Raw genomic sequence first — 25581 nt, 5'->3', positions numbered from 1 at the left:
TTCTTGTCATTTTGCGATTAGCATATATGGAATTGACGACGAGAAAGTAATAAAACAGCAAATTGTTTACAACGTGTGCATGTTTTCTGCTGTTAATGAATGTGTTTGAGAGGATATATGAAAATCAATAAATACAAAAGTAACCATATATAGTCATTGTTGGTAACCCGTTGTATATAAGTGGAATAAACCCCTCCGGGCTGTCCCGGTTATTAGAAAATAATGTAGGCTACTTCGGTGGTAGTATGGGGTTACAGAAGAAATCATATGACAGATGGACCGACGACAACGTCAGTGGGCTAATTTGCCTAATCTTCGCGGTACTTTAGACCCCGGTGGAAACGCAGACAACCATTGGCTGAAGGAACCTTTTAGTTCCTGGTAAAGTAGTTCCTGGGACTGAAAGTTCCGGGTAATTTTGGTGGAAACGCGGCTTTACTGAGCCCCTGTCCTGGAACAATCTCCCTATACATTTGCAGGCTTCAGACACACTCTTTGTCTTTAAGTGTAGGCTTAAAACGTATGTCTTTGGCTAATCCAATAGTTTGCCAGTTCTATAGTCCTATACCCTGTTAAATGGTCAAGTTTAATCATGAGTTTATGAAGTTAGATGCGGTTGTCTAGACTGCTGAATGGGCCAGGGTGCACTTGCAGTACTGCCACTTAAGCCAGCAGGACCAAATTCTCGCTTCTCAAACCTAAGGAGCACTTATTAATGGACTGTTTACACACATCTGAGGTGTCAAGCTGGCCGCCAACAGAGCGGGACACCCCTTTGCTGCTGTAACAGCCTCCACTCTTCTGGGAAGGTTTCCCACTATATTTTGGAACATGGCATTAAATTACATTACATTGCATTGCATTTATTTGGCAGACGCTTTTATCCAAAGCGACGTACAATTAGTGCATACCAAAGGTCATTGGAACAACTACAAAACACAGGTCTGATAAGGTACAATACTCATTTTTCAGCTGTTATTCATAGCCATGGACACATTAAGTCCAGTTCCCACAGTAAACATTACTCTCTGAACTAACCTATGCTAAATCAACCTAGGAGGCATGACAAGCTACCACATCAAGATAATACAAAGTACAATATAAGTGCTGGATGGAGGTGCATGTAATATGAAAGTATCACAGGAGGTACATGTGTAACATGAAAGAGGAAGATTTAAGTGATAAAAATGATCCCAGATTGGAAGTGCCTTGCAGCGTGGTGATAGTTAGTCCAGGTATAGTCTGAAGAGATGAGTCTTCAGATCACAGAAGAAGATGGGCAATGACTGAATGGTTTGTAAAGGAACAGGGAGTTTGTTCCACCACTGGGGAGCTTGATTGCAGAAGCTCCGTGGTAGAGACGAGCATAAACCATTCACCCGGATGGCAGGGGGTGAAGACAAGTCGGGCAGCAGCATTCTGAATCAGTGGCTGCAGGGATTCACTTCCATTCAGCCACAAGAGCATTAGTGAGGTTGGGCACTGATGTTGGGCGTAAGGCCTGGCTCGCAGTCAGCATTCCAATTTTATCCCAATGGTGCTTGATGGGGTAGAGGTCAGGGCTCTGTGCTGGCCTGTCAATTTCTCCCTGTGACAGACACGCCTGCCACAGGCCACCGAAGTGGCTTTCCTTGGGGCCCTCCAGCACAGAGACACAGGGAGATGATGTTAAAACAGTCCACATTTATTCCACGAGGGTTTGGCAAGATGGTATAGCCAAATGAGCAGATGTTAACCCTGTCATGACGGAAGCTGCCTGGTGTGGGTGGGGATGGCAGATTTAACCTGTGCGCAGTGATTACCTCACTACGCACAGGTGCAGCCACTCCTGTTCCTGGGTCCAATTAGCCTGGCCAATTATCTAATTCTTCACCAATTATCCAATTGGCCAGGTCTAATTAGCTTGACCCAGGGCAGGTGTGGCTGCTTAAACCAGCCATCCCCACACCACACTCCCCTACCAAACTCAGCAAACCGTTTCTTTACGGACCTTGCTTTGTGCACTGGGGCATTGTCATACTGAAACAGGAATAGGCCTTCCCCTAACTTTTGCCACAATTTTGGAAGCACACAGTTCTCTAGAATGCTATTTTATGCTGTAACTTTAAGATTTTCCCTGTATGTTTCCACTTCACAATAACAGCACTTACAGTTGAGTGGGGCAGCTCTAGCAGGGCAGAAACTTGACAAACTGATTTGTTGGAAAGGTGGGATCCTATGATAGTGCCAATGGACAGTTTGTCAATGGAGATTGCATGGCTGTATGCTTGATTTTATGCACCTGCTAGAAATTAGTGTGGCTGATATAGCCAAAACCATTAATTAGAAGGGGTGTCCACATACTTTTGGGAATGTAGTGTATGATCTGAGTTAGCCCTGCATGGTTAGTGCATAAATTGAAATCCAGGTGGGGCTCCAGTACATTTACTTTGTGTGTTGACAATCTTTATAGTACCTATTTAGTATAATATTTTTCCTGGGACTCCTACCCCCCCCCCCCCCCCCCCCACCCCCCTCAGTCTGAGTTCATTGCTCCAGCCTTGTTTCCCTGCCCTCAGTTCATGGGATCGCTACAACCCTGTTACTCCCCTGGCCCCTCTAAATTGTGATATACTTAATGATACAATTTGGACTTCAACTATTCCATTTAGTTTAATACCTCACCTGTAACACGCTCAACTAATTTTAATTGCTGTGATAGATCCCTTATTCGCTTTCTGTTACATTTACATTATACCACTGGTTTACACGAGACTGGCCAGTGGAGGATGGGCTGCAATTTCTTCCCATCTGGGAGTTTTTCTCACCGCTGTTTGAAGGTTTTTCTCTCCTCTGGGAGTTTATTTTTACCTCATGTGCTTGCTTTTTGGGGGTTCAGGCCTGGTATTGCAGATTGTGTGAGCTGGCTAATGAAAACAAGACTTAAAAGAAGACAGCGTGCAGTTAACTCTGTCTATTGGTCACATTCATTAACAGTGCAGTGACTCATTCAACTGCTTTGGCCCCAGGGAACAATTAATAATGAACTTCAAAAAATCACCACGAAACAGTGAAGAAAATTTTGTGAGATATTGAAGATAGTGGCAAAATAAACATAGTATTGTATGTCTTTTCTTTATGTGTGTGTGTATGTGTGTGTGTGACTTGGCTTGGCTGACATTCATTTTTAACTTAAATAACTTCCTTTGAACCAATTTCTATAGCATAAATCTTCTAGTCCATTGCCTATATGACCCGAAGTGGGCATATTATCAGTAACTTCAGTAACCAATTATAGAATAAAGTGTCAGTGACTCCGTTGGGTACTTGGAGGTCAGTGGGCAAGGTTGAAGACAGAGGAAGAGCCTTCTTTGGTTGTAAACACAGGACCACAGCAAGGTGAGAAACATTCCTGCATAGTATGCCTTTAAACACTGGAATGCAAACTTTTGTTGAATTACCAAACTTGAGCAGACAGGTGTGGGGGCCTCTATTATGATTCAACAGAAATTAGTGTTGGATCTTTTCACTGAGAATTACTGTCAATCATGTGTGAATGTTCTCTCATCACAGTGGTCCAAGAACAATGGAGAAGTATGCAATGCATTCAATTTCCAGATTGGCTGTGAAGATCTAGCTATATAAAACACATTAAAATCCTATTCAAGCCAATACACAGGACATTATTCCACAGACATAAGTCTGTAATTCAGGTACAGGAGCACAAGGATTTTGCCTCTAAACTTAAACTCTGGTAGGCTAGATTGTTGTTCTGTTGTTGATCATGAAATAATGCAAAATACCACTTGTTACTTTCCTGCACCGGAGAGAAGGGAGCACTGGGAAAAAAACAAAGCTGCATTGTGGTTTATATGTGGATGCAAGGAAGGTGAGGATGGATGGCAAGGTGAGGTGGATCCATCAAAATGGGAATAGCCTGTCAGTTTGTTTGATCCTAGAGGGCCTTTTGAACAATGTTTGGGGGAGGGGGCTTATTCATGCTATTCCCTGTCCTAGTAACCCGCACACAGCCAGGGAAATAACGTCTGGGTAACCCTGCTCAACTCCCTGGGTATGGGAGCAAGCAGGGAATGGATAGAGGAGAGAGAGTGAGAGAGAGTAGCAGTAAAAGACTAATGAACAGATAGAGTGATACTGATTTAAATGGATACAAACAGGTGAAGAGAGGAGTCATTGTCAGAGCAGCTTCATACTGATATCTGACGTAAAAGAGAAGGAGGTGATGGGATTATGGATTAGGATTTTGGGACTCCAGAAGAACACTGACGTTCACTTCGGCTACAGAGACTACTGAAGGGGTAAATACAACTTCTTTGAATCTTTGATTTCTTTCTTTGTGTGTACCCTGTCTTTAACCCATCTGTACACACACACACAAATACAAAATATCTGTAAGTTAAAAAAAAAAATTTTTAGCCCAGAAGGTCTTCACATTGCATGACATGGAAATATTTGAAAGCAGTAATTAATCATTTGTCTTTGGTTCACTTTGGTTTGGTATTAGCTTTCATTTTCGTAATGTTTATGTTTTCCAGCAATGTTTATCATTTTCCTGGGATGTAAAATTGAAACATTATGCATTGTGTGTGTGTGTGTGTGTGTGTGTGTGTGTGTGTTACCCATATGTGTGTATGCCTTTGGTCTCCGATCTTCCAATCTGCTAACTGTCCTCAGAGAGTGGGTTTGCATTGCCAGGCAACTACCCCAAGTTAGTGTTGCTGTGTCTGTGTCAGTAGTGGCCTGGGACTAGAAGTCCACACAAATAAACACCAGGGTATACTTTACATATGTTATATATTCAGTTGAGTCTACAGAAGTGCGCTCACATACAATTATTGCTTCTCAATCTTATCAATATTACTACTGAGTCACTATATTCTACTGAAGGATTATCATACCTGCGATATATTCCTTTTTCAGTCTACTTAATTGTGTACTTGATTAGTTGTATCAGGCATGCTTAAGATAGAACACATCAAATGCCTGGATCTGGCTAGGGGTACCCAGGAAGTTTGGGAGTAGTGTAACTCATATCAAGAGAATTTTGACCAAAGCATTATCTTTGATCAGTAAAGAGGGATCTCAATTCAAAAGTCAAAGTGGGTCAATTCTGGGCAATCATAAAAACATAACAGGTAAGGATATTTTTTTAAAAAGTTGATCAATATTTGAGAACATATTAAAAACAGGGTAGCCAAGGTAAGCTATTTATAAGAATGTGATTAACTGTAAATATACATTATTATAAATAAACATTGCCACACAAAGAGGGAGGACAGGGAAATAGAGAACCATAAAAAGCATTTGTTAGGATAAAGCTGAAGTACAGGAAACTAGAATAAATCCACATTGATGTCACTGCAAACAGTTCAAAGTTCAACAACTGACTGGGAAAGTACCCAGAAAGCTGAACACGTCACAGTTTTGCTACGTCTATTGTTATTGCTTCATTAACTCATGACTCACTTTCGTGTTGTGGAGCAACCGTCTGGGAAAGAATTGTGTGTGCTGGCTGAGGAACGGACAGGGAACATACTATATTTCTATACTGTCAATCATATGTTTTAAAATAATTCACAGCAGTAACCTGGTTCAGATGCACAATGTAAGAGAGTGGAAAAAGGTTATGCAGGCATTATTGACTGTAGTCTCTTTTGCATATATCCAGGTTTCTACAATAGAACCACTCTAAAAAAATTCCGGCAGTGCTCTCCTGCTCTGTCTGTATCCATGACGGAGATTCCAGGCACAGTGCAACCAAACCAGCTGGACCAGCAGACTGGCTCTGTGGAGGCGGCTGAGGTGGAATGCCCCATCTGCTACCAGGAATACAACCAGGGAGGGAAATGCCCCCGCATGCTGGAGTGTCTTCACGTGTTCTGCACTGAGTGCTTACAGAGGATCCAGCTGTCACCCACCCAGCCGCCCGATCCCCACAGCCCCCCATCGATCTCCTGCCCCCTGTGTCGCCATCCCACTCCCCTGGAGATGGGGGACGCCCTCTCCCTCCCCTGCAACTCTCGCATTTTGGCCCAGCTGCCCCCGCTGGCATTCCGTATGCCAGTCTCCGTCTCCACCCGTCTGACCACCATCACCCAACGGGTGGTGCTGTCCCTGGAGTCTCGGGACGCTCGCTTCATCATCCTGCCCACGGTCAGCCTGCGCGTGGAGCAGATGGGGACAGGAGAGGAGCACCGCCCCCCAGCTCCCTCTGCTGGTAGTTTAGAGGTACAGCAGGAGCAGCGGCGGGCCCTGGTGTGTGTCCAGCTGCTGGCCCTCATCTTCTGGATCCTGTTCGTCTTGACCTGTGTTGTGGGCGTGGTCTTCGGGCCAAACTTCTTTCACAACTAGAGCAAGGCCAAGGATCACAAAATGGAAACAAGCCAGTAGTAATACTCAAATATATCCTCCAGTGAAAAGTGAAATTCTTTCTATTAGTTTCCTTTTGGATTCAAATCATGTAGCAGAACGCCCTTGTTGAATGAGACATACATCCACCTGTCTGTACTCCTGAATTTCACCTGCTCACAAAATGACCTGGAAACCCTGCAGGGATACACTATAAACATGACTGATAATTTCATCCAGGTTCCACGTTTTAATTTTTTTGTGTGTTTTTGGCACTTATTAGGCACAGACAATGATTGACACCAATGTTTACAAGCAATGCTCACATGCTAAATACAGTTTGATTACTTACTACTGTGGACATGCTGCAGTATTTTAAAAGGTTGTACAGGGGCATGTTAGGTTTTGTTAGAAGCAGTGTGAAATACCCTAATTAAAAACGAGAGCAGTTATATAACATTTAACCTTCACAAAAAAATGTAATTAAAAAAAATGTTATTCATGATTTAACTAATTGACTCATCATGGTCTTCAGTCATGACCTTAAGTACAATCAGGTGCTAACCTGCTTTATATGGATCCATTTTTCTTTTTCCTGCAGTCCTTTTAGTTTTTTCCTTAAGATCAGCGACTGATTCAGACCCAAGAAAACCGGTGACCCGAAACGAATCAGTTGCTTTAACTGATCAATTGATGTGCTACTCAAGTGCTGATTATTGAAAACCAACAGATGCTGAGGCTCTTTAGGACCAGGAGCGTGGACCACTGTCTCAAATACATGCTTTTTGCAGCATTTAAACTTCCATCTATCTTCACTTTCCTTCCTGACTCTCTCAATATTAAATTAAGTAGTTGTTTTGATAAATGTCTCAGTTATAAACTCAATTGAATTGGTCACTTGACTGTGCCATTGGAGTGCCTATGGGGACCCCTGGTGGATAACCATTGACATACAAGTTTAAATCTCTGCAGGTCACTTGTGGAGACAAACTGGTGGCCCTAGGTAAAGCTACCTCTGACAGCCTCACTGCCTCTTATTGGTTGAAAAAATGACTTCATTTTGTTATTTTAGCTTTAGCTTGTTCAGATAATATTTTAGAGCGCTTTTGGGTACCACTGAAACTTTTTACTCAGTGTCTAGAAAAATAAACCATGTACACACTCTCCAACCTGATTTAGTGAGTGATGATATATTCGGTTTTATTCAGCTCCACATTGTGCATGGGTGAAATTAGGGGTGCGGTCCATTACTTTTGACTCCTCGCCGCCTTTCCTCCACTCTCCCACTACCACTCATCTCCTGCCCGGAAGTATGTGGAGGGAAGGAGAAGACAATTTTGACGTTGCTTCGCTAATATAGTTCTGTGCACTTCGCTCGTCTCCTCCAAAATTGGAACACTGGAGGGAGGGAGGATACAAGATTGGCTTCCGGGACAAGGTGGTAGTGGAGGAAAGGATGATACATTTTGATACAAGTATTGGGATGCACCCTAGACATGATTCGATGGTACTGTGATAGATGGGAAGAGGGCCCCGCGATGACAAAGAGTTTTGTCTGCTCAGGGAGTCTGCTCTGTTCACCTTGTTAGCATAAGCCCATGTCAATGCAAGAGCTCTACGATTAACTGAGACTGATGTAAGTCAATTATGTTATTGATTTTACAAATACATTTTTTGCAACAATTTAAATGTAATTTTTTTTTTTTGACAAAAATGTAGCAATTATGAAGCATTAGGTCATACCAGCTAATTGCTTTAACTTTTGACTATATATTGATATTATGTATGTGTGTTACAATATATGAATTATACTTTTGTGTAATTTGTCTCAAGCTATGTTTAAGTCACCCAGTTGAATTTGTAAATTTGTAAATCCCTTTGCAACATAAAATCTGTTTGTAGTGTGATGAACTGTTGACTGAATTTTTTTTCAATCATACGTGGGAGGTATCTCTCCAGAGCAAAAGTATGGAGGGTTGGCTCTAGGTGGTATGATTTTGCACTGAGATTGAAAACGTGATTATCTTTCATTTTTATCAATTATGTGTTTCACGCATGCAATTCTTAATTCCACGCACTAACCATGTTCACTGCCTATCTGAAGTCAAACTCAGAACATGTTCCCAGACCATGAACAGTCACAGAATGTTCAGGGCATATACTTCTGGACTTTCTCGGTTCTGGCCACCACCAGCCTGGCAAGTCATGCTCCCTGTGTTGCAAAGGCATGGGGCCCACAGTTAAGCCTGAGGCTTCTGGGTGAGTCAGGAAAAGTGACAGTTCACTAGATCACTAAAGAGGCAAAGCGGTTTGATCTGGGTCCTGTACTGAAAGCTCCTACGTGACATCAGTATCACCAGTCTAAAATGACCATCTAACAGACCCTGGTCTGAGTCATCAGACGTATAAGATGGGGTAAGGAGAAATGTTCAGTATCTGCAACAGCAGTCACTACCTCCCCCCCAGTTTGAAATTTTTAATTGAGATAGAATGGTCATACGGTCTCAGTATGGAGAGAATACATTGTTTGGATCATGATAGGGCAGCCGAAGGAACAAGCAAATTATGGAGCCTATCTCCTGTCCAAGGGGAAGGACAAGACAGAATCCAGTAAAATCAAGTGATTTGTCATTGCTGTTCAGGATAAACTGTCAATGTATTCCCTCATGGTGTTAGTTAGACTAACAATGTTAGTCCTTGTGGTGGACTTGTCTCTCAGTGCTTTAACTCAATGCAAATGGAAGTGTTTCTCTATGCTTCCCCTTTCAGCACAACATCAAGGGAAATTAGCTAACTAAACTGCAACACTGATCTGAGAATTTTAATTAATAATAAACATGTGCTTTATGTTCTGTTGTAGATTTGTGTTGTGCAAAACCTTTGTATTATTTGAGAATGCTGAGATTGCTCACATCACATGAAGAAGAAATAGAACACCTGCATACGGTCTTGCACTCCTGGGAGTGTTTTTATTTAGAGTGGTATCAATACCTCACTAAATAAAAGAACATGACACCTTAAACAAAAGAACATGGGGATTACATTTCTTCCTTATATTGTGTTAATTCTACCTGACTTTTCTGCCATACATGGGTGTGTATATTTGATATTTGAATAGTAGAATTGACACACCATTTACACCATTATGTAAAATAGGCTCTATTTCAGATTTTGTGTCAAAACTTACCACAATTGACTCAGAATCCATACATTCACAATGGCAAGACCTTAGTCAAAATACAAAAGCAAATATATTACTGCATGGCAATTAGGCCTACGTGTCAATACATGTGATTAAACCTAGTCACATCACAGATATAGTGTATCTTTAAAGGGGACAGTGAGTTCAGTGCCCCGGGGGTTTGGTTTTCCCGCACATCTTTCGTGAAATTTCTCATCAGTAAGGGGGAAGGGGGTACGTTTGTCGGAGGACGCAAGGGGCGCCTTCCTGACGTCATACGCCGCGTTGGCTTGCTGTAGAGAAAGTTTTGTTACCCCCTCCTCTTTTCTTAACTTTGTTGTTGTAGGGGGAAAAGTTGTAGTTAATTGTGTGGATGTATACGTGCGAGTAGCTTTCCCCCTTTAAACAGGGAGACGAAGCAAAACATTTTAGTAGTGACAGTGAGAAGATCAACGGACTCTTACGTGCAAACTCATTTTTAAAAACGAACATTGTCTAGTTTAAACACACCACAGCTAGCAACAGGGCTCGATCGCGTCCACCCCCACCTCCACTCCAGGGTGGCTAGCTACCCCTCTTCTATAGTTTGTTTGGTGGGACAGAAAAAAGGAGCTGGCGAAATGGCGGAAACCAAAATAATATACCACATCGACGAGGAGGAGACGCCGTACTTGGTCAAAATTCCAATCCCCGCAGAAAAAATTACATTACTGGACTTCAAACAGGTTTTGAACAAGCCAAATTATAAATTCTTCTTCAAATCCATGGATCAGGATTTCGGGTGAGTGAGTGACGGTGATTGTGTGAGTCTGACTCCGTGCGGCTGGCTCTGCTTGCAAATGATGGTGATGAAAAGTAGCCTTCACTTCAATTGTAGCTAGTAATCAGTTAATTTAAAAACAAGAAACAACAATCAATTGCAGAATTTCCCGAATATTTATCGATAATCGTTAAAATGCGCATATGGTATTAAGCAGTTTTGAGGGTAAAAGCGTTCGGTTGTGAGAAAACCACTTAAGTGGTTGTGATTCATTACAAATTCGCTTGATAATTAGCCCAGCTAGTTGGACATATTTAAATCTTTATAAAAACTGGTAGCCTTACTGTTAGATAACTGTAAAGGTATTTAAGCCATGCACTTTGTCTAGCCGTTATGGGACATGGAGAGCTACGGCCATTTACATCTTTTTTGCAATTAGTTAAAGTGTTAGCCAATATATTTTTGGTGGAATAAAGTATAATTCTCTCAGAACACTAAAACCAGGCATTGTTACATCCAGGAATTACATGTTACTATCATTAGCGATGTAGTTATATGTTATGTTACTCAATCAGGCTATTTTACTAAAGCTAGACTACTTGTGTTACTTATGTTACTATAGCTGGTAACAGTGATAAGGGGCTGAGTGTGATAATTTTGCAACAAAATGTCAAATGTTCTGAAGAACAATCGTTTTGTTTAAGTTCTTGTATGGAGTTGTACATATTCTGCATTCACCATAGATGAAAATGATGTAAATGACACAGCCTGTTAGTAATGTTACTATGATAAGTCTAGGACAATTCTATAACTCAGGTTGGCAGAAGTCAGAGGGAGCTGTGTTAGGGTTTTTGAAATTCAACATCTTCCTTATAGATGCGGCTCCTCTCTCCTTTAACATCATTTAACAAAGGGTAGGGCCTAGTCACTTGTAATTGTTTCATGTTTATATTTTTTGCATCAAACTGAAACAACAAAATGCCTTTCATATGAAAAATTCTGCAGAAATATCTAACTACTTTACCACTGCTCTCAGTGACTACTCGTCTTCAATATTCCATCCTTTCCCTTTTGCGAAATCCTCTTTTTTTTTCTTCCTTGCCTTTGGGATGCGTGCCAGGATTTCGTCTCGGCACACCATAGCCAGCTACCCATACGTCGCCTCTTCTCTTTTTTTCAGTTCCCAAGTCGTCTCATCAGAGAATACTTCACTCTGTTCCATTAAGCTTTCTTTGGTAAACGAATTGTCTGATGAACATTTTGCTAGTTTGACTGCCACCGAATGGCTGTAAAGTCTGTATGTAGTATGCGAACACTCCTGTTGTAAGATGCATTAAGTTATGAGTGTATATTTTAAATAGTTGCTAGAATTATTTATTATTTATGTTTTGCTGCCCTGCAAAGTTAGTCCCATACTCGTCACTGCAGTATATTTTCGTCCTATGGGCTTTGACCTGTTGTATTCGTGTAGCTTTGGAATACTGTATGACCAAACAATATTCCTCGTCAGATTTTGAATACTGCCTACTGCAAAACACTGCCATGCTCCATATAGAGTTGTCTCGTATTGTCCTACTCTGGTTTCTTAGGGACAACTCTGATTTGAGTCCATACATTTTATCTGTTTCAGTTTAGAGGTGGAAAAAACTGACCAGTAGACTTAGAAAAAACTGGGCTCTGTATGAAACAAATTTGTTTCATACAGAAATGTGTTGAGTTCTGTGAACACTCAAAGCTGTGTTTATTAACAACATTTCTATTTGGCTTAAACAGTTTATTGCAAAACCAACCATGTAGCATGTTATTAGAAATAAGAAATATTTTTATTTGTATTTGGGGTGTGTATCAGACAATATCCATCACTAAAACAGGCATAAGGTCAGAGTGGTAACCGAGGATTAGGAGCTTGACCTAGGTTTGGGGAAGCGGGGCTGAAACTGCTAAAAAATAACAGTTCTGAATAAAGTCTCCTTTTTTGCTTTTGAGACACATTTTCTCCGGGTCTGCTAGAGGGTGAGTGTTTTGATTTCCTCCACTTGGAGCCAGCTGTCAGACTGACTGTGTGTGGTGGGGTGGGAGGTGGGGGGTTGAGGTTGGAGAGAGGCCATTTGCTGTCTGGGGCAGAGTCAACAGGAAGGGGAAGGGGGTGGGGATGGTGGAAGGGGGTTAGCTAAAGAAGTGCATGTGAGATAGGTAGATATATGATGTAGAGATATGTTGGGATTGTGTTACTGTGTCTGTGCACATGTGTGTTTGAGTTTGTGGCTCTAGCAGCAGTGCATGTTGGGGTGGTTATGAATAGTTAATTTCCCATGTATCTGTATTTAGGTTATAGGGGTTAGAATGTGCTTTCAGGATAGGAAATTTAGTAGTGAGTTAAGGCTAGGTTGCAGAGGTTTTGTATGGGGGCTGGTCAGAGGTATTTAAGAGGATGTGTGAAATAGTTTGGGAGTATGGCATGTGTTTGTTTGAAAACAGAAATTAAGTGTAGTGGTGTAGAATTGTTCACCCAGGGCTATAAATATGTGTTGCTCTGGATTGACAATAATGAATTTTATGCCATTTTGTGCTGGTCAAGATGGACAGAGGCCTGTCTTTCTCTTTATCTCTCTCTCTTTCACACACACACACACACACACACACACACACACACAAAATCAGTTGCACTGAAGTCCCAATAGCAAACATTTATCAAGCCCACTACTGCCTGACTTTGTGCAGCCTAAACATAACACCATAAAAATTCCATAACCCAAATAAATAAGTGGGAAATTGTTTGTAATGGGGTTATCAGTGCTACTGAATGTATGTTCAGAATTTCAAATACAGTCCTGTATCTCCAGCAGCTCTTATTACATATTTCATTTCATGGCTGATTTCTTGATCCGACAGTGAGGACTTGATTGAAAAGCTTCAGTCTTGCACCATATTGAGATTATGACTCATGCCCGCTGATAACGCAAATTAACATCAGCGAAAGTGCTGTGTCTGTAAACAGTGGTCTCAGAGTGTCAAAAACTGACTGAAAATGAGGTGTTTCCTTGGAAAACATTATTTCCTACCGAAAAGAAAAGTACGTGATGTTCCTGCTTCTGCAAGTTATAATGTGAATTGGAACTCAAGGTGTTTGTTGTCTGTGGGGTTTTAATTGACTGAGGGCTGGAGTTTGTCCTAATTTCCAAAGCTCGAAGCAGCTGGATATACAAATAAACTCCCCAGACAATCCCTGGGCCCTCAACAGAACTCTCCAGATTCTCAACCAGGCTGATGATCAAGAAGAATAATGTCTTGCATTTATATAGCTCTTTTATCAAACTCAAAGCACTTCACAGTGATTGGGGGCTCTCTCTCCTGACCCGCCACCAACGTGTAGCACCCACTCGGCAGCCATTTTGCAGCAGAACACTCACCACACATCAGCTGTGAGGAGGAGGGAGAAAATTATTTTAGCCAATTAAACTGGGGAATGATCAGGTGGCAGGCTGAGAGAGCCAGGCTATGAATTTTGCCAGGACACTGGGGAATCCCCTAGTTTATTTGCTGGATTTCGAGATGCGCACTAATGAGATTCCAAAAAATTTAAATATTTAGAATTTGCACAGCATTTTAAAAATACACACTCTTGAAGGCAATATGATTTTTATTTCCTGCAACATCTGCTTTTCTGCAGTTCTGTTTATTTATGGATGTCCGTAGTAAGTGCTCTGTTGGCACATGCACACTGTACTTTTATAAATACAGAGAATGAGAGTGGAAGAAGTGGGTTGGCTAGTGATGTATATCAAAGAAATTTTGAGCATCAAATCTGTCAAAAAAAACTGTACACATTCCACACATTGTACAATGTTACCTGTATTTATAAAGGAATACATTTCTTGTGCGCACATCCATTCTTTTGGCATAATTTGCTTCCAAGGCACCATTACTACAAAAAAACAAGCAAATAGTGGCTAAGTAAGCTGTAGCTGTTTTTTACACCCTTGCCATCCAAACAGGTTCCCCAAAACCACTGGGATTTTTGTACTGATTACATAATTGTGGGTGTCCTGCGGAAATTTGAAAATAGCTTTTGTGTGGGCTGTTTGGCTTAGACAGAAGTTAATCTCTTGTTGATCATTGGTTGAGGTTGAAAAGGTGAGTGAATGATTTCAGCACAAGGACAGCAGGTGAGGACTTCTGTGTATTTCAGGGTGACAAGGATCAGTTCTGAATGTGGCTCGTCTCCCCCTGTTGTTTCCACACAGTGTGGTGAAAGAGGAGATTTCAGATGACGGTGCCAAGCTGCCCTGCTTCAATGGAAGAGTGGTATCATGGGTAAGAACAGCTATTAACAACTTTTGCGGACCACACTTTAAACTAATGTTCCTCAGATTTTAGTGACCATTCACTTGAGAAATATAAAAATAAGTTGTGTTAGAGATAGACAAAGGAGGGGTTGCCAGTGTTGCTTTGAATTATGTTGGAGAATGAGAAGAACCTGGAAAACTAATAATCGGCAAGATAAACATCACAGGCGTAACGTTACTGTCATTTGCAAAGAGTGCTGTCTTATTTCCCATAATAAATTTTAAAAATCTCACCTGTTGTATTGTATAGAACGATAATGCTTTTTTCAGGAACTACTTTGAAGCATTTGTTTTCTCATTTCCACAGTGACTGTCTTATTGTTGCAGTGGACACACATTAGTACACTCACACTGGAACATTTGAATTTAGACCAGCTTACTTATTCTAGAAGCAGTGAGTGTAGAGCTCTTTATAGAAATTCCTGTGTGTTTGGAGGCATACTGATTTGGAAATTATTTGGCTGTTGTTTGTCTAGTGCAGTATTTTCACCAATCCCGTGAGCAGCATATGCTTGGATAACACCTCCGTTGTTGACTAACATTACTCCGCTGAGGAGGTAGAGTAATTAGCTGAGAGAAAAAAGGAGATAATTGGAAGAGAACAGGAAATAAAGTAGAGTGTCGAGTTTTTGGGTTTGATACTCTACCCTGAGGATTGTAGATTTGCGTCAGCAGTGGGACAATGTTGTACTCCTGTAAAATATCATCAACTACACTTTCTTTATTAAAAATCCAGCAGATTACGCCTGTGTTCAGGTGTGCCGACATATTTGGAATGTCCGTTAGAATTGCCCTAAGCATGAGAGACTTGTGTGAAAGCAGAATCAATCGGAGGCATTTGAATTCTGACTTGTCCATTTGTTACATTTGAGATTCTGCACATATCCCTCTTTAAATGCAGAATTTGTGAAGATAAAACGTGATTGCTGGTGCCATTGATAATTTATCCATTGAATATATAGCTATTATTTATATTACATTGATCTGTGAATAATAAACTACATTACGTTACATTACAGGCATTTAGCAGATGCTCTTATCCAGAGCGATTTACACAACTATTTTCATTGCATCTACATTTGCATCCATTTATACAGCTGGATTTATACTGGAGCAATGCAGGTTAAGTACCTTGCTAATGTGACACTGACATTTGGACTACATGCGGATGAGACTATTGGCTGCTGGATTGTAATGTGAAAAAGCAGGATGTGCGTTCTTGAATGCATGTAAAAGACCATGCATAAAGCGTGATGACAGTCTTTTTGGTTTTTGGTGACTTGTCTGGCTGGGAATATGCAATTCTCAGTGAAGTATTTGCAGGTTTGGACCTAAAAATCCCCCCCTGAAAATGTAACAAATTTGAAGTTATACTTTGTTCTGTACCTAAATTATACATCGGACTGCAGTAATGAAATTGTAAGACAGTGTGTGAAGGTGCCCTAAATTAGCTGCAGAATGTATAAGATGGAAAACTGGATGTTTTTCTGGACGTGAGCACATATGAAGAAGTGGGTGAAAGAAAGGGAGAGCAAAAAGAGGCTAAAGAAAAGTAAAGGGAATGACATTGGATATTACTGCAGAGAGGCACCCAGGGAGGATGCACAATCGCTGCTCAGGCAATTGAGTAAAAAGAAAGGAAGGTGCAGTGTTTGCGTTTTTTTCCCTTAATCCTTGTCCTCTGGCTTTTCACTCTCGATTGACCGGGAGGTTTCCTTGCGCTAAATTGACTGGCTGTGAATTTGACTCCTTTTCAAATCTTACACAAGCCTCTGGTGGATTTTACATCTTGTACTCAAGGGAACCGTTCCAGTGACCGGGTGTCTGGACCTAAAAGCAACCGGACCCGAGTGTCATTAAGAGAGTCTAATTGTTACAGAAAAGCGATCGCGTTTCCTGTCGCTGGGCGCAGTGAACTTGAGTTATCTGTCGTTAGCAGGCCTGCTGCTGCAGCGCAGTGCTGAGGCAGCCGAGGCGTATCAGCTTCAGGTCTCACCCCGCTCAGGGAATTTACTGGAAGCCAAGTGTGCGCGGTAGAGCAGGCTGAGGAGTCTTGTAAGCGTTAGACACCATGTGACCACATCCCACCTCTTTCTCCCCGCCATTTTATTTCTTTCCTTCTCTCCTCCCAGTTGGTGTCATCGGACAGTCCCAGCACGGAGCCCTCGGCCCCTCCCGTGGAGGTGCAGCCTCAGCCCTCGCCCCCTCCTCCACCCCTGCCCCCTCCTCCCGCTGAGAGGACCGGAGGCATTGGCGACTCCAGGCCCCCGTCCTTTCAGTAAGCCCTGCCCCTCGTTGTGTCCTTCACACGAGGCTGGATTTCTGAAGCTCCGCGGTGTAGCTTGCTTTGCAGCTTGCTTGCTTTATTCTGTAAAGACCCATTTAACAGTGTATAACCGTAGCCTGCTTGCGTATCATCTACCACACTCTAGTGTCACATTTCCATTAGGGACCGGTGCTTATGGGATGTTTGTCCTGTAACGAGTACAGTAGCTCAGGTTTCAGCGAATTGTGCTGTGTGATACTGTACTTTTCGGTTGAGGTCAAGGACCTGCCTTATTCCACCTTTCTGCTTCATTGTGTGTTCTTCATTTCGGCATTGAATGGTTAAAGTTTACGGGTACCTCCGATGAATGTGAAATAAGAGAGAAACCAAACTCCACCGGAATGCGTCCCCAGAAGACTGAGGCCGGATTAAGGTCTGTTTCTTTATGGGCTCCTGAGGACTTGAGGAATTGTAACTGGCGGAGAAGGCCCTGGCTTGTGTTTGCACAGGAACAGCAGGCAATGCAATGGACATTTTAAAGTGTACCCCTTGTTCCCTGTCCCTATACCTCCTTCCCCAATCAGCCCAAATGCGGCTGGCAGCGTGGAGACCCTGGACGACCGTACGGAGACGGAGTCGGTGGTGTCCTTTAGGAGGGAGAGGCCGCGCCACAGGGACAACCTGGAGCAGCACGGTGAGGACAACAGGAGCGCTAACTACTAATGACCCATGCTACACTTAGACAGTGCTAGTGCTAGTGTTTTTTTACATCATGGTCAAAAGGTATTTTCACCAACTGGAGGAATTTCGTTCCCAATGATATTGGCAGATCAGGGCGTCAGCTGCATGAAAAATATTGAACTTTCCCTCTCTTCATTATCTCTCTCTCCACTTTCTCTTCCACCCAGGACCTAGGATGAACGGGCAGAGCCGAATGGAGCGCCACCTGGCGGGGTATGAGAGCGCCACCACGGTCATGAGCAGCGAGCTGGACACCACCAGCTTCTGCGACTCAGATGAGGACGACACCATGAGCCGGTGAGTGGTGGAGACGCTGACACCCAGAGGGAGAGGTTATCAGGCTTCTTTCATTTCTTTTTTTTCTTTACCATAGCCTATGTGAAAGTATACTATTTTATACTTAAGAATACTTGAAGTATAATTAAGTTATTGTATACTATTTTTTCCAATGGGAGGATATCCATTGAAATACTGTGATGGACTCTTGGCATTTGAGTTTTGGGCACATATGAACATTCAGATCTCATGAAGATTGCATTACGTTACTGGCATTTAGCAGACATCTTATCCAGAGTGACTTTTACCCAATGTTTTACAAAGCATTTACACTGTAGCCATTTATACAGCTGGATATATACTGAAGTGCTACAGGTTAAGTACCTTACTCACAGGTACAACGACGGCATCCTACCTGGGAATTGCAAACTTTATGCCAGAAGGCCAGTTCTTTAACCATTATTCCACACTGCTGCCTCAGATGTCAGAAGATGCTAGAGCCACAGATATATATCACTGTCCATGCATTCAGTACAGATATTACAGTGAATATTAACATAGCTGATTTTCTCTCCTTAGTTTTAGCAGTTCCACGGAGCAGAGCACAGCCTCCCGCTTGCTGAAACGCCACCGCAGACGCAGGAAACAGCGCCCTCCCAGGCTGGAGCGGGTACTGCACTCACTCAGGGGCCAGGGTAGCAGTCTTGAAGTCTGGAACGCAGTAAAACTTTTGACAATAGTTAGAGAGTTTATTGTGTGGTCCCATGATGCAACAGGAGTTGATTTCTGTGGAATTCTTGTAGTCTGTTTTGAAATACTGTGAAGCACTGCATCACCCCCTCAGGATCAAGATATAATTAGGCTTCTCCAGTAGGTATAATTAGATACAATATTTTCAAATAAATGCTCGTGCTTTCCCCAAAGCATAAGCCACTTGCATCTTGAGATATTACCTATGTTTGTTCTAGACAAATTTGAAGGAGACTTTCCTTTTGGTTGGCATGTTGAATGTGATTATCTGTTGCAGATTAATGCTGTCTGTTTGAGAGTAAAATATTTGGGAAGCACTGAGAGTGATTGTGTCTGTTTGAGTTTGCAGACAAATGTTTAGTGTCATAAATTTGTCTGGACTGTGGGTTTTTATGTGACTGCTACAGGCTTCAAGAAGGCAGGTAGTGGTGTGCATGTTGATTTGGTAGCGGTGTGTGTGGGTAAATGCCTGTGTCATGTGCTACAGGCATCTTCCTTCAGCAGTGTGACAGACTCCACCATGTCCCTCAACATCATCACTGTCACGCTCAACATGGGTGAGTGTGCTTCACTCCTCTGTCTCCATGTCCCTCAACTGCTCTCACCAGCCCAGACAGAATCATCCTCCTTTGCCTTCTTCTCCTAACCCTCTATACAGTGCTTTCATTTAGATATATTTATCTCTCTCTCGCTCTCTCTCTCTCTCTCTCTCTCGCTGTCTCTCTCTCTCTTTGTCCTTAATCCCTCTCTCAACTGTCTTTCTCTGTCTCCTTGTCCTGGCAGAGAAGTACAACTTCCTGGGAATCAGCATCGTGGGTCAGAGCAATGAGAGAGGGGATGGCGGTATCTACATTGGCTCCATAATGAAGGGTGGAGCTGTGGCCGCTGACGGGCGGATCGAACCCGGGGACATGTTGCTGCAGGTAAGGGTGTGGGCGGCTCGAGGGGATTCACACCTGTTTTCTCGGCTGTGAGTGACGACCGAGGTTCACTCGTTTGCGGGGAAAACCCACATCTGGGATTCATTGGATTCATTCATGTCTGCCTGTGCCTTTATCACAGTGAAACTACACACACAATCCTCCATTTTTTTTTGTAACAGCTCAGTGTTTGAGGAATGCCTGGTCAGAGAGAGACTTGAGTATGTTGAAGAGTGATGTTCTCAATTTCCTATATGCAGTTAATTTACTGTACTCATTTCCAAGGGAGGCCGTTGATGAAATGGCGCCTTGATCAGCTGTAACAGATTATGGTGCTCTAATGATGGGACTGTTCTCTGGGTCCAGTTCCATATCAACTTGCCACAATCAAATATCAAATAAAGAACAACCTAACTCATATATTGTTCCATCCTCATTGCCAGCTGAACTTGGATGGTAATGCAAAAAACACCTACTAAGTCATATAAAATATTAGATGCTTGCCTGCACATACATAAACACTGTACACACAGAAATGAAGACGGGAAGAGAATTATCTTTGCATATTTTGAATCACCTTCTAAATTAGTGAGTAGGTATTGGTAAAAACCACAGCTTGTGTCTTCTCTGCAGACCTGACTTTCTCTTTATGTCTCTTATAAGGTGAATGATATCAACTTTGAGAACATGAGCAATGACGACGCTGTCAGGGTGCTGAGGGAGATTGTACACAAGCCAGGGTAAGTCGGCAGTCAGCAGCTGTCTATCTGAAAGGCTGTCTGTCATACTGCATCACATATCAGCACTCACATATTTTACTTGATCTGGTGAATCTCAAGTAAATATCTTTTTTCAAGTTTGAGGATGATGTACTCTCTCTCTTTCTCTCTCTCTCTCTCTCTCTCTCTCTCTCTCTCTCTCTCTCTCTCTCTCTCTCTCTCTCTCTCTCCCTCCCTCCCTCCCTTTGTCTCTCGCAGACCGATCATCCTAACTGTGGCTAAGTGCTGGGACCCGTCTCCCCAGGGCTACTTTACTCTTCCGCGCAGTGAGTTTCTCGCTTTTCCTGTTTCTGCCCTGAGTGTCCTCTTTAACATAACTCATACAAATGTATGGTACTACATGCAAAGACTCAGTGGAGGATTACCTGTAATCGACTGATGTAACCATGTTCTGTTGGTTATTAACTTAACAAAGGAGCGTAGATGCAAAATGAGAGCTGGCCATCTAAAAAATAAGGCCACAATAATGTTACTAACAATCCAAATTCATTGGATTCAAATTCAAATTCAAATTTTGATGTTACTTTCTCAGTTACAAACATGTCAGAATTCCAGACACGGCCTCACGACCCCCATTCCTGATGCATTCATGACTCTTAGTTTTTGTTCAGTACATTGAATGCCACTGCTGATATTCTACATTACTCTATTATATATATGCCCTTGTCCCTCACCTTCTGTCCCTTTGCCTCTCTCCTCTCAGATGAGCCCATCCGGCCGATCGACCCGGCGGCCTGGGTCAGCCACTCGGTGGCGCTCACGGGGGCTTACCCCCCTTACCCCGGCAGCTCCTCCCTCAGCACCATTACCTCGAGTTCATCCGTCACCGAAACCGAGCGTGGGTCCCCACTCGCCCCCCCCCCCCCAAGTCTTTCTCTTCCTTCCTCTGAATTACTCATGTCATTTGTTCACATGTCTCTCTGTCCTCCCTCTCCCTCTCCCTCTATCTGCATCTTCACTGCCTTTGTGTCTCGCCCCAGTGACATCATGTGTGACCCTTGGTGTCTGTTTTTCCTTGTGTCCCTGTGCTTCTGAGTGCCTCCGCCCTTTAGACAGCCTCCTGCAGCCCCGCACATGTGGGATGATGCGCCTGTTTCTCACTCTCTCCAGGCTTCGATGACTTCAACCTCTCGCTACACTCAGACATGGCCTCTGTGGCCAAAGCCATGGCCTCCCCAGAGTCCGGCCTGGAGGTCAGAGACCGGATGTGGCTGAAGATCACCATTCCCAACGCATTCCTGGGTGAGAGAGCAGGGGAAGGGGGAAGAGGACGTCCTTACTCAAGACAATGGTCGAGGGATTAGAAAGAAAGGATTGGAGGAACAGGGGAGAGAGAGAGAGGGAGCGAGGGTGATGTGTAGTGTGTGAGGTAGGCCGGAAGGATTGTCAGAAGAACATGAGTGGCAGAAGAGTGTGACTGACTGGAACCCATCTCCCTCTGCCCTCTCGTGTGTGTGCGCGTGTGTATGTGCGTGTGTGTGCGCGTGCGTGTCCAGGCTCGGACGTGGTCGAGTGGCTGTACCACCACATCGAGGGCTTCCAGGACCGACGAGAGGCACGCAAATATGCCAGCAACCTGCTGAAGGCCGGGTTCATCCGCCACACAGTCAACAAAATCACCTTCTCCGAGCAGTGCTACTACATCTTCGGCGACTTCAGCGACTGCGAGAACTGTGAGTCTTCCAGGCTTCTCTTTCAGAGCAGTCTGACTCAATGTTCAGTGAAGTCATCGATGGTGTTTTGTGCTGGAAAGATGATTCATTCATAATGGAAATGGAATGGAAACGCAAGTTCACACCTTTTTTCATTACTGTGGGTAAAATTAGGTTCTGGCATTTTGTCATTGTTAACGTTAAGCCACATTTGGAGCTGTGGCTCTAATCACTTCTGAAATGTGTGTTCTCACTGGGAGTATACAGCATGAGTCAGACATAAGCAGCTCTCAAATGTAATCTTTGTTTGATTCTGTTATATGCTGAAATTGCTGCAAGTTCTTTTGTGTAAAGGTTAAAATGGAGCTAAGTGAACTAACATTACCCCCTAAAGTACAATGGCATGGGTGACAGGATTACCGTAGCTAAGAGAGCTTTGGTGTTTAGTCATGTTTTACTTAGGTTCTCTCTACATCCAGTTAAGAGTGTTTCCTGTGTAGAGCCACTCTTTTAGACACATGTCTGTCTTCCTCTCTTTTTTGTTCTTCCTCTCCCTGTCTCACACCTCCGCTCTGTCTCTCAGACATGGCCAACCTCTCCTTGAATGACAACGACGGGTCCAGCGGAGCGTCCGACCAGGACACTCTTGCCCCCCTGCCCCTTCCCGGAGCGACCCCATGGCCCCTGCTGCACTCCTTCCCCTACCAGTACCCCCACCCTTACTCCAGCCAGCCACCCCCCTATCACGAGCTATCCAGCTACAGCTACGCACCGGGGAGTACAGGGAGCCAACACAGTGAGGGTAAGATGGAGGGGGAGGAGCTACATGCCAAGTCAGACTGTTTATTGGAAGAGAAGGAGGGGAAGGATAAACGAAAGGGGGAGGCAGAAGGAGTTGGAACTTGGTCTGTATTTACATTAAATTGTCATTTCAGAGAACCCCCCCAGTCCCAGTCCAAACCCCAACCCCTCAAAAAGCACTGAATGCCTGTTGACCTGCCTCATGCTGCTTCCTGTCATTCTACATCAGATATTTTCATCATTGATCAGAACACACCAACTCAAGAACTAAACTAAAGAATAATTACATGTGAAAAATTGCATAACGACTCTGCATTCTGCATTGCCTAGCAGGGCTTTTGCTGACCACAGTTACGCTGGTACAGTCTGGATTCAGTACCAGACTGTGAGGTCCTTCCACACACTGAAACAGTGCCTTAATAGGATGTGGTTTGTGTTTTCAAGATTGATGTTTGTCATGTCTCCATATTTTATTTGTACTCATGGCTTGGTTTTCTCTGTTAGGGAGTCGGAGCAGTGGGTCAACCCGCAGCGAGGGGGAGCGGCGGCGAGGGAGTAAAGGAGGAGGAGCTAGCAGCTCAGGGGGAGGCACCAGAGAGGAGAAGTCACCCGGGGGAGGCGGTGCAGACTCTCGTTCAGGCAGCGGCAGCGAGTCAGAGTACTTCACCCGGAGCAGCCTGAGGCGGGACCATGGCTCGGCCACGCCCAGCGAGCACAGTCACATCAGCCAGCGCTCACACCACCGCGCCCCACCCCCTCACCTGCCCTACCCCCCTGGCATCCCGCTCCCCTACAACCCCATGATGGTCATGATGGTGCCCCAGCACCCACACCCTGCCTTGGGCCCGCCTCACCCCCAACACCCCGCTGGCCCCACCCTCCCCTCCCTGCCTCCTTCCAGCACCCCAGGGGGACCCCCCGGGGCTCCTCCCACTCGTGACCTGGGCTCCGTGCCTCCCGAGCTCACAGCCTCCCGGCAGTCCTTCCATCTAGCCATGGGCAACCCCAGCGAGTTCTTTGTAGACGTCATGTAGTGACAGGTTGGAACTAGAGTGTGTGTGTCTGTGTGTGAGGGATGGGCTATCCCAGAACAAAAGGGTATAGGGCGCCTGAGAGGTTCCTGCCAGGTGTGGCCAATGAGGGCACAGCTTCGAAAGGTACCCAAAAAACAGCCACTGTCAATCATCAGAGGTTTTCTCTGTTTATATTCTGATGACATGCAGGGGTTTTTTTTACCTTCCCTTCAGATGATCTGTATATTCTGTGTATCCACTAAACCACCTGAGGTTTTTCAGATTTCAGTTGAATTTTTCATGAGTGTTTCTTTAAGGATTCAAGCTGGAATGAAATTGTGGAGTTGTGAGATCTGAGCCAAGTAATGCCCTCAGGTTTGTGATTTAAATTGAAGGTTTAGAAGGAATTGGTGTCACTGCAGCCGTAGGATTTGAGCTACCAGTGTCTCACTGCTCTGCTTGTGGACAGAGATAGTAGTGAGGGGTGTTGAGTGTGGGTGGAGGGTGGCTTTGGAGGGTGCAGCAGGAAAACAAAAACATGAAATTTGTTGGGTGCCCCTCCCCCCCCCCTCCCCCACTTTCAAATGAAAGTGGGGGATGTCTCATGTCTTCAATAACTTACCCAGTCAATTATTATTCTACAATTCCCGAAGCAAGAAATTGTGACAGTTGGTGCCTTTGATCAATATAGGTTCTCAATACTGCAAAGTAATTACACACTGAATAGCTTGCCTACCATGACGTTAACTTCTCCTATGCTGATCTGGAAAGTTGTTAGCGAGTCTTTGACATCCATACGGTCTGCACAGCAGTAAGTGTAGTTACTAAATAATTTGGTTTCTCTTTATGCTTGAAAGTGTACTTGTTTTTTTATCTTGGAGGTTGGAACAGAACAGTAGTGGTCTGTCATAGAAGCAGCTGTAGTAGCAAAGAATGACCTCTGAACGATACTTATCAGTCTGTTATAAACATCTGGGTTCCCAGTTCTCAACTGGGGCACTGTCTAGTTCAGGTCTCAAATAAAATATAGACTGTCAATAAAAACCCCTCTATTGCACCCACTTGTTCCCATGCAGGACAGTAAAACTGACATAGTGAGAAGCAATCGTTCCTTCCTACTCTCAGCTAATTTTTAAAAGGGTTCCCAACTGTAAATATTCCACTCTTCTATATAAAGGCATTGGTCCAGGGTAGCGAATTTTAATGTGAAGTGAGCACAAATATTGCTAAGCACGCACATTCCTCCCTGTTGATGGTAATGGTCAACATTCGCACCCTGGAAAAGTGAGCTGTGTACTACAGACAGGGAAGAACACTGAATGACCGTGTGGTACAGAAAATGGTACTGAGGGGCATACCAAAATAGTACTGTAGGTTGTACAAAGGAGTTGGAATAATGTGTGGTGTTACTTTTCAATAGATATTCAATTGCTGTGAGCCCCATATCAAACTTTTTTTTTTTAAATGCGACCTACATGTTTTCTTTGTATGTGTATTATATGTAATCATACCATATAGGTGCTAAATGAAGAGTCAAACTATGTGAATGTTTTCCCCATTTTGTCACTTGCCTTTTTCAGCATTTATATACTAAATAAATGTTTATTAGGTACATTTCAATTGTGTTTTATTACATTCTTGTGTTTAAAACTAATTGTACATTTGATTTGGTACATGCCAATTGTATGGAATAATAAACAGGCCTTCCGTGTATAAGGACTGGCATCTACTGAGCTACCAACAGGGAA

General features: G+C 43.5%; 2 protein-coding genes across 2 annotated transcripts; both read left to right on the top strand.

Moving 5' to 3' along the window:
• Positions 1-3955: 3955 nt before the first annotated feature.
• si:ch73-335l21.2 (RING finger protein 223) lies at positions 3956-8253 on the top strand. The gene is made up of 2 exons (XM_035408687.1): positions 3956-4298; positions 5669-8253. The coding sequence occupies exon 2, from the start codon at positions 5731-5733 to the stop codon at positions 6349-6351; it is 621 nt and encodes a 206-aa protein (XP_035264578.1). The 5' UTR covers positions 3956-4298; positions 5669-5730; the 3' UTR covers positions 6352-8253.
• A 1532-nt stretch (positions 8254-9785) lies between these two features.
• On the top strand, positions 9786-25546 carry dvl2 (dishevelled segment polarity protein 2). The gene is made up of 15 exons (XM_035407667.1): positions 9786-10310; positions 14534-14603; positions 16768-16913; positions 17486-17595; positions 17810-17939; positions 18498-18588; positions 19156-19225; positions 19452-19591; positions 20252-20328; positions 20566-20633; positions 21071-21205; positions 21478-21609; positions 21864-22040; positions 22603-22821; positions 23325-25546. The coding sequence occupies exons 1-15, from the start codon at positions 10150-10152 to the stop codon at positions 23852-23854; spliced, it is 2256 nt and encodes a 751-aa protein (XP_035263558.1). The 5' UTR covers positions 9786-10149; the 3' UTR covers positions 23855-25546.
• Positions 25547-25581: the final 35 nt, after the last annotated feature.

The sequence above is a fragment of the Anguilla anguilla genome, chromosome 3, assembly GCF_013347855.1.
Source record: "Anguilla anguilla isolate fAngAng1 chromosome 3, fAngAng1.pri, whole genome shotgun sequence".
Classification (NCBI taxonomy): Eukaryota; Metazoa; Chordata; class Actinopteri; order Anguilliformes; family Anguillidae; genus Anguilla; species Anguilla anguilla.
Note: the sequence above shows the minus strand (reverse complement) of the source record. Positions and strands in the feature narration are given on the sequence as shown.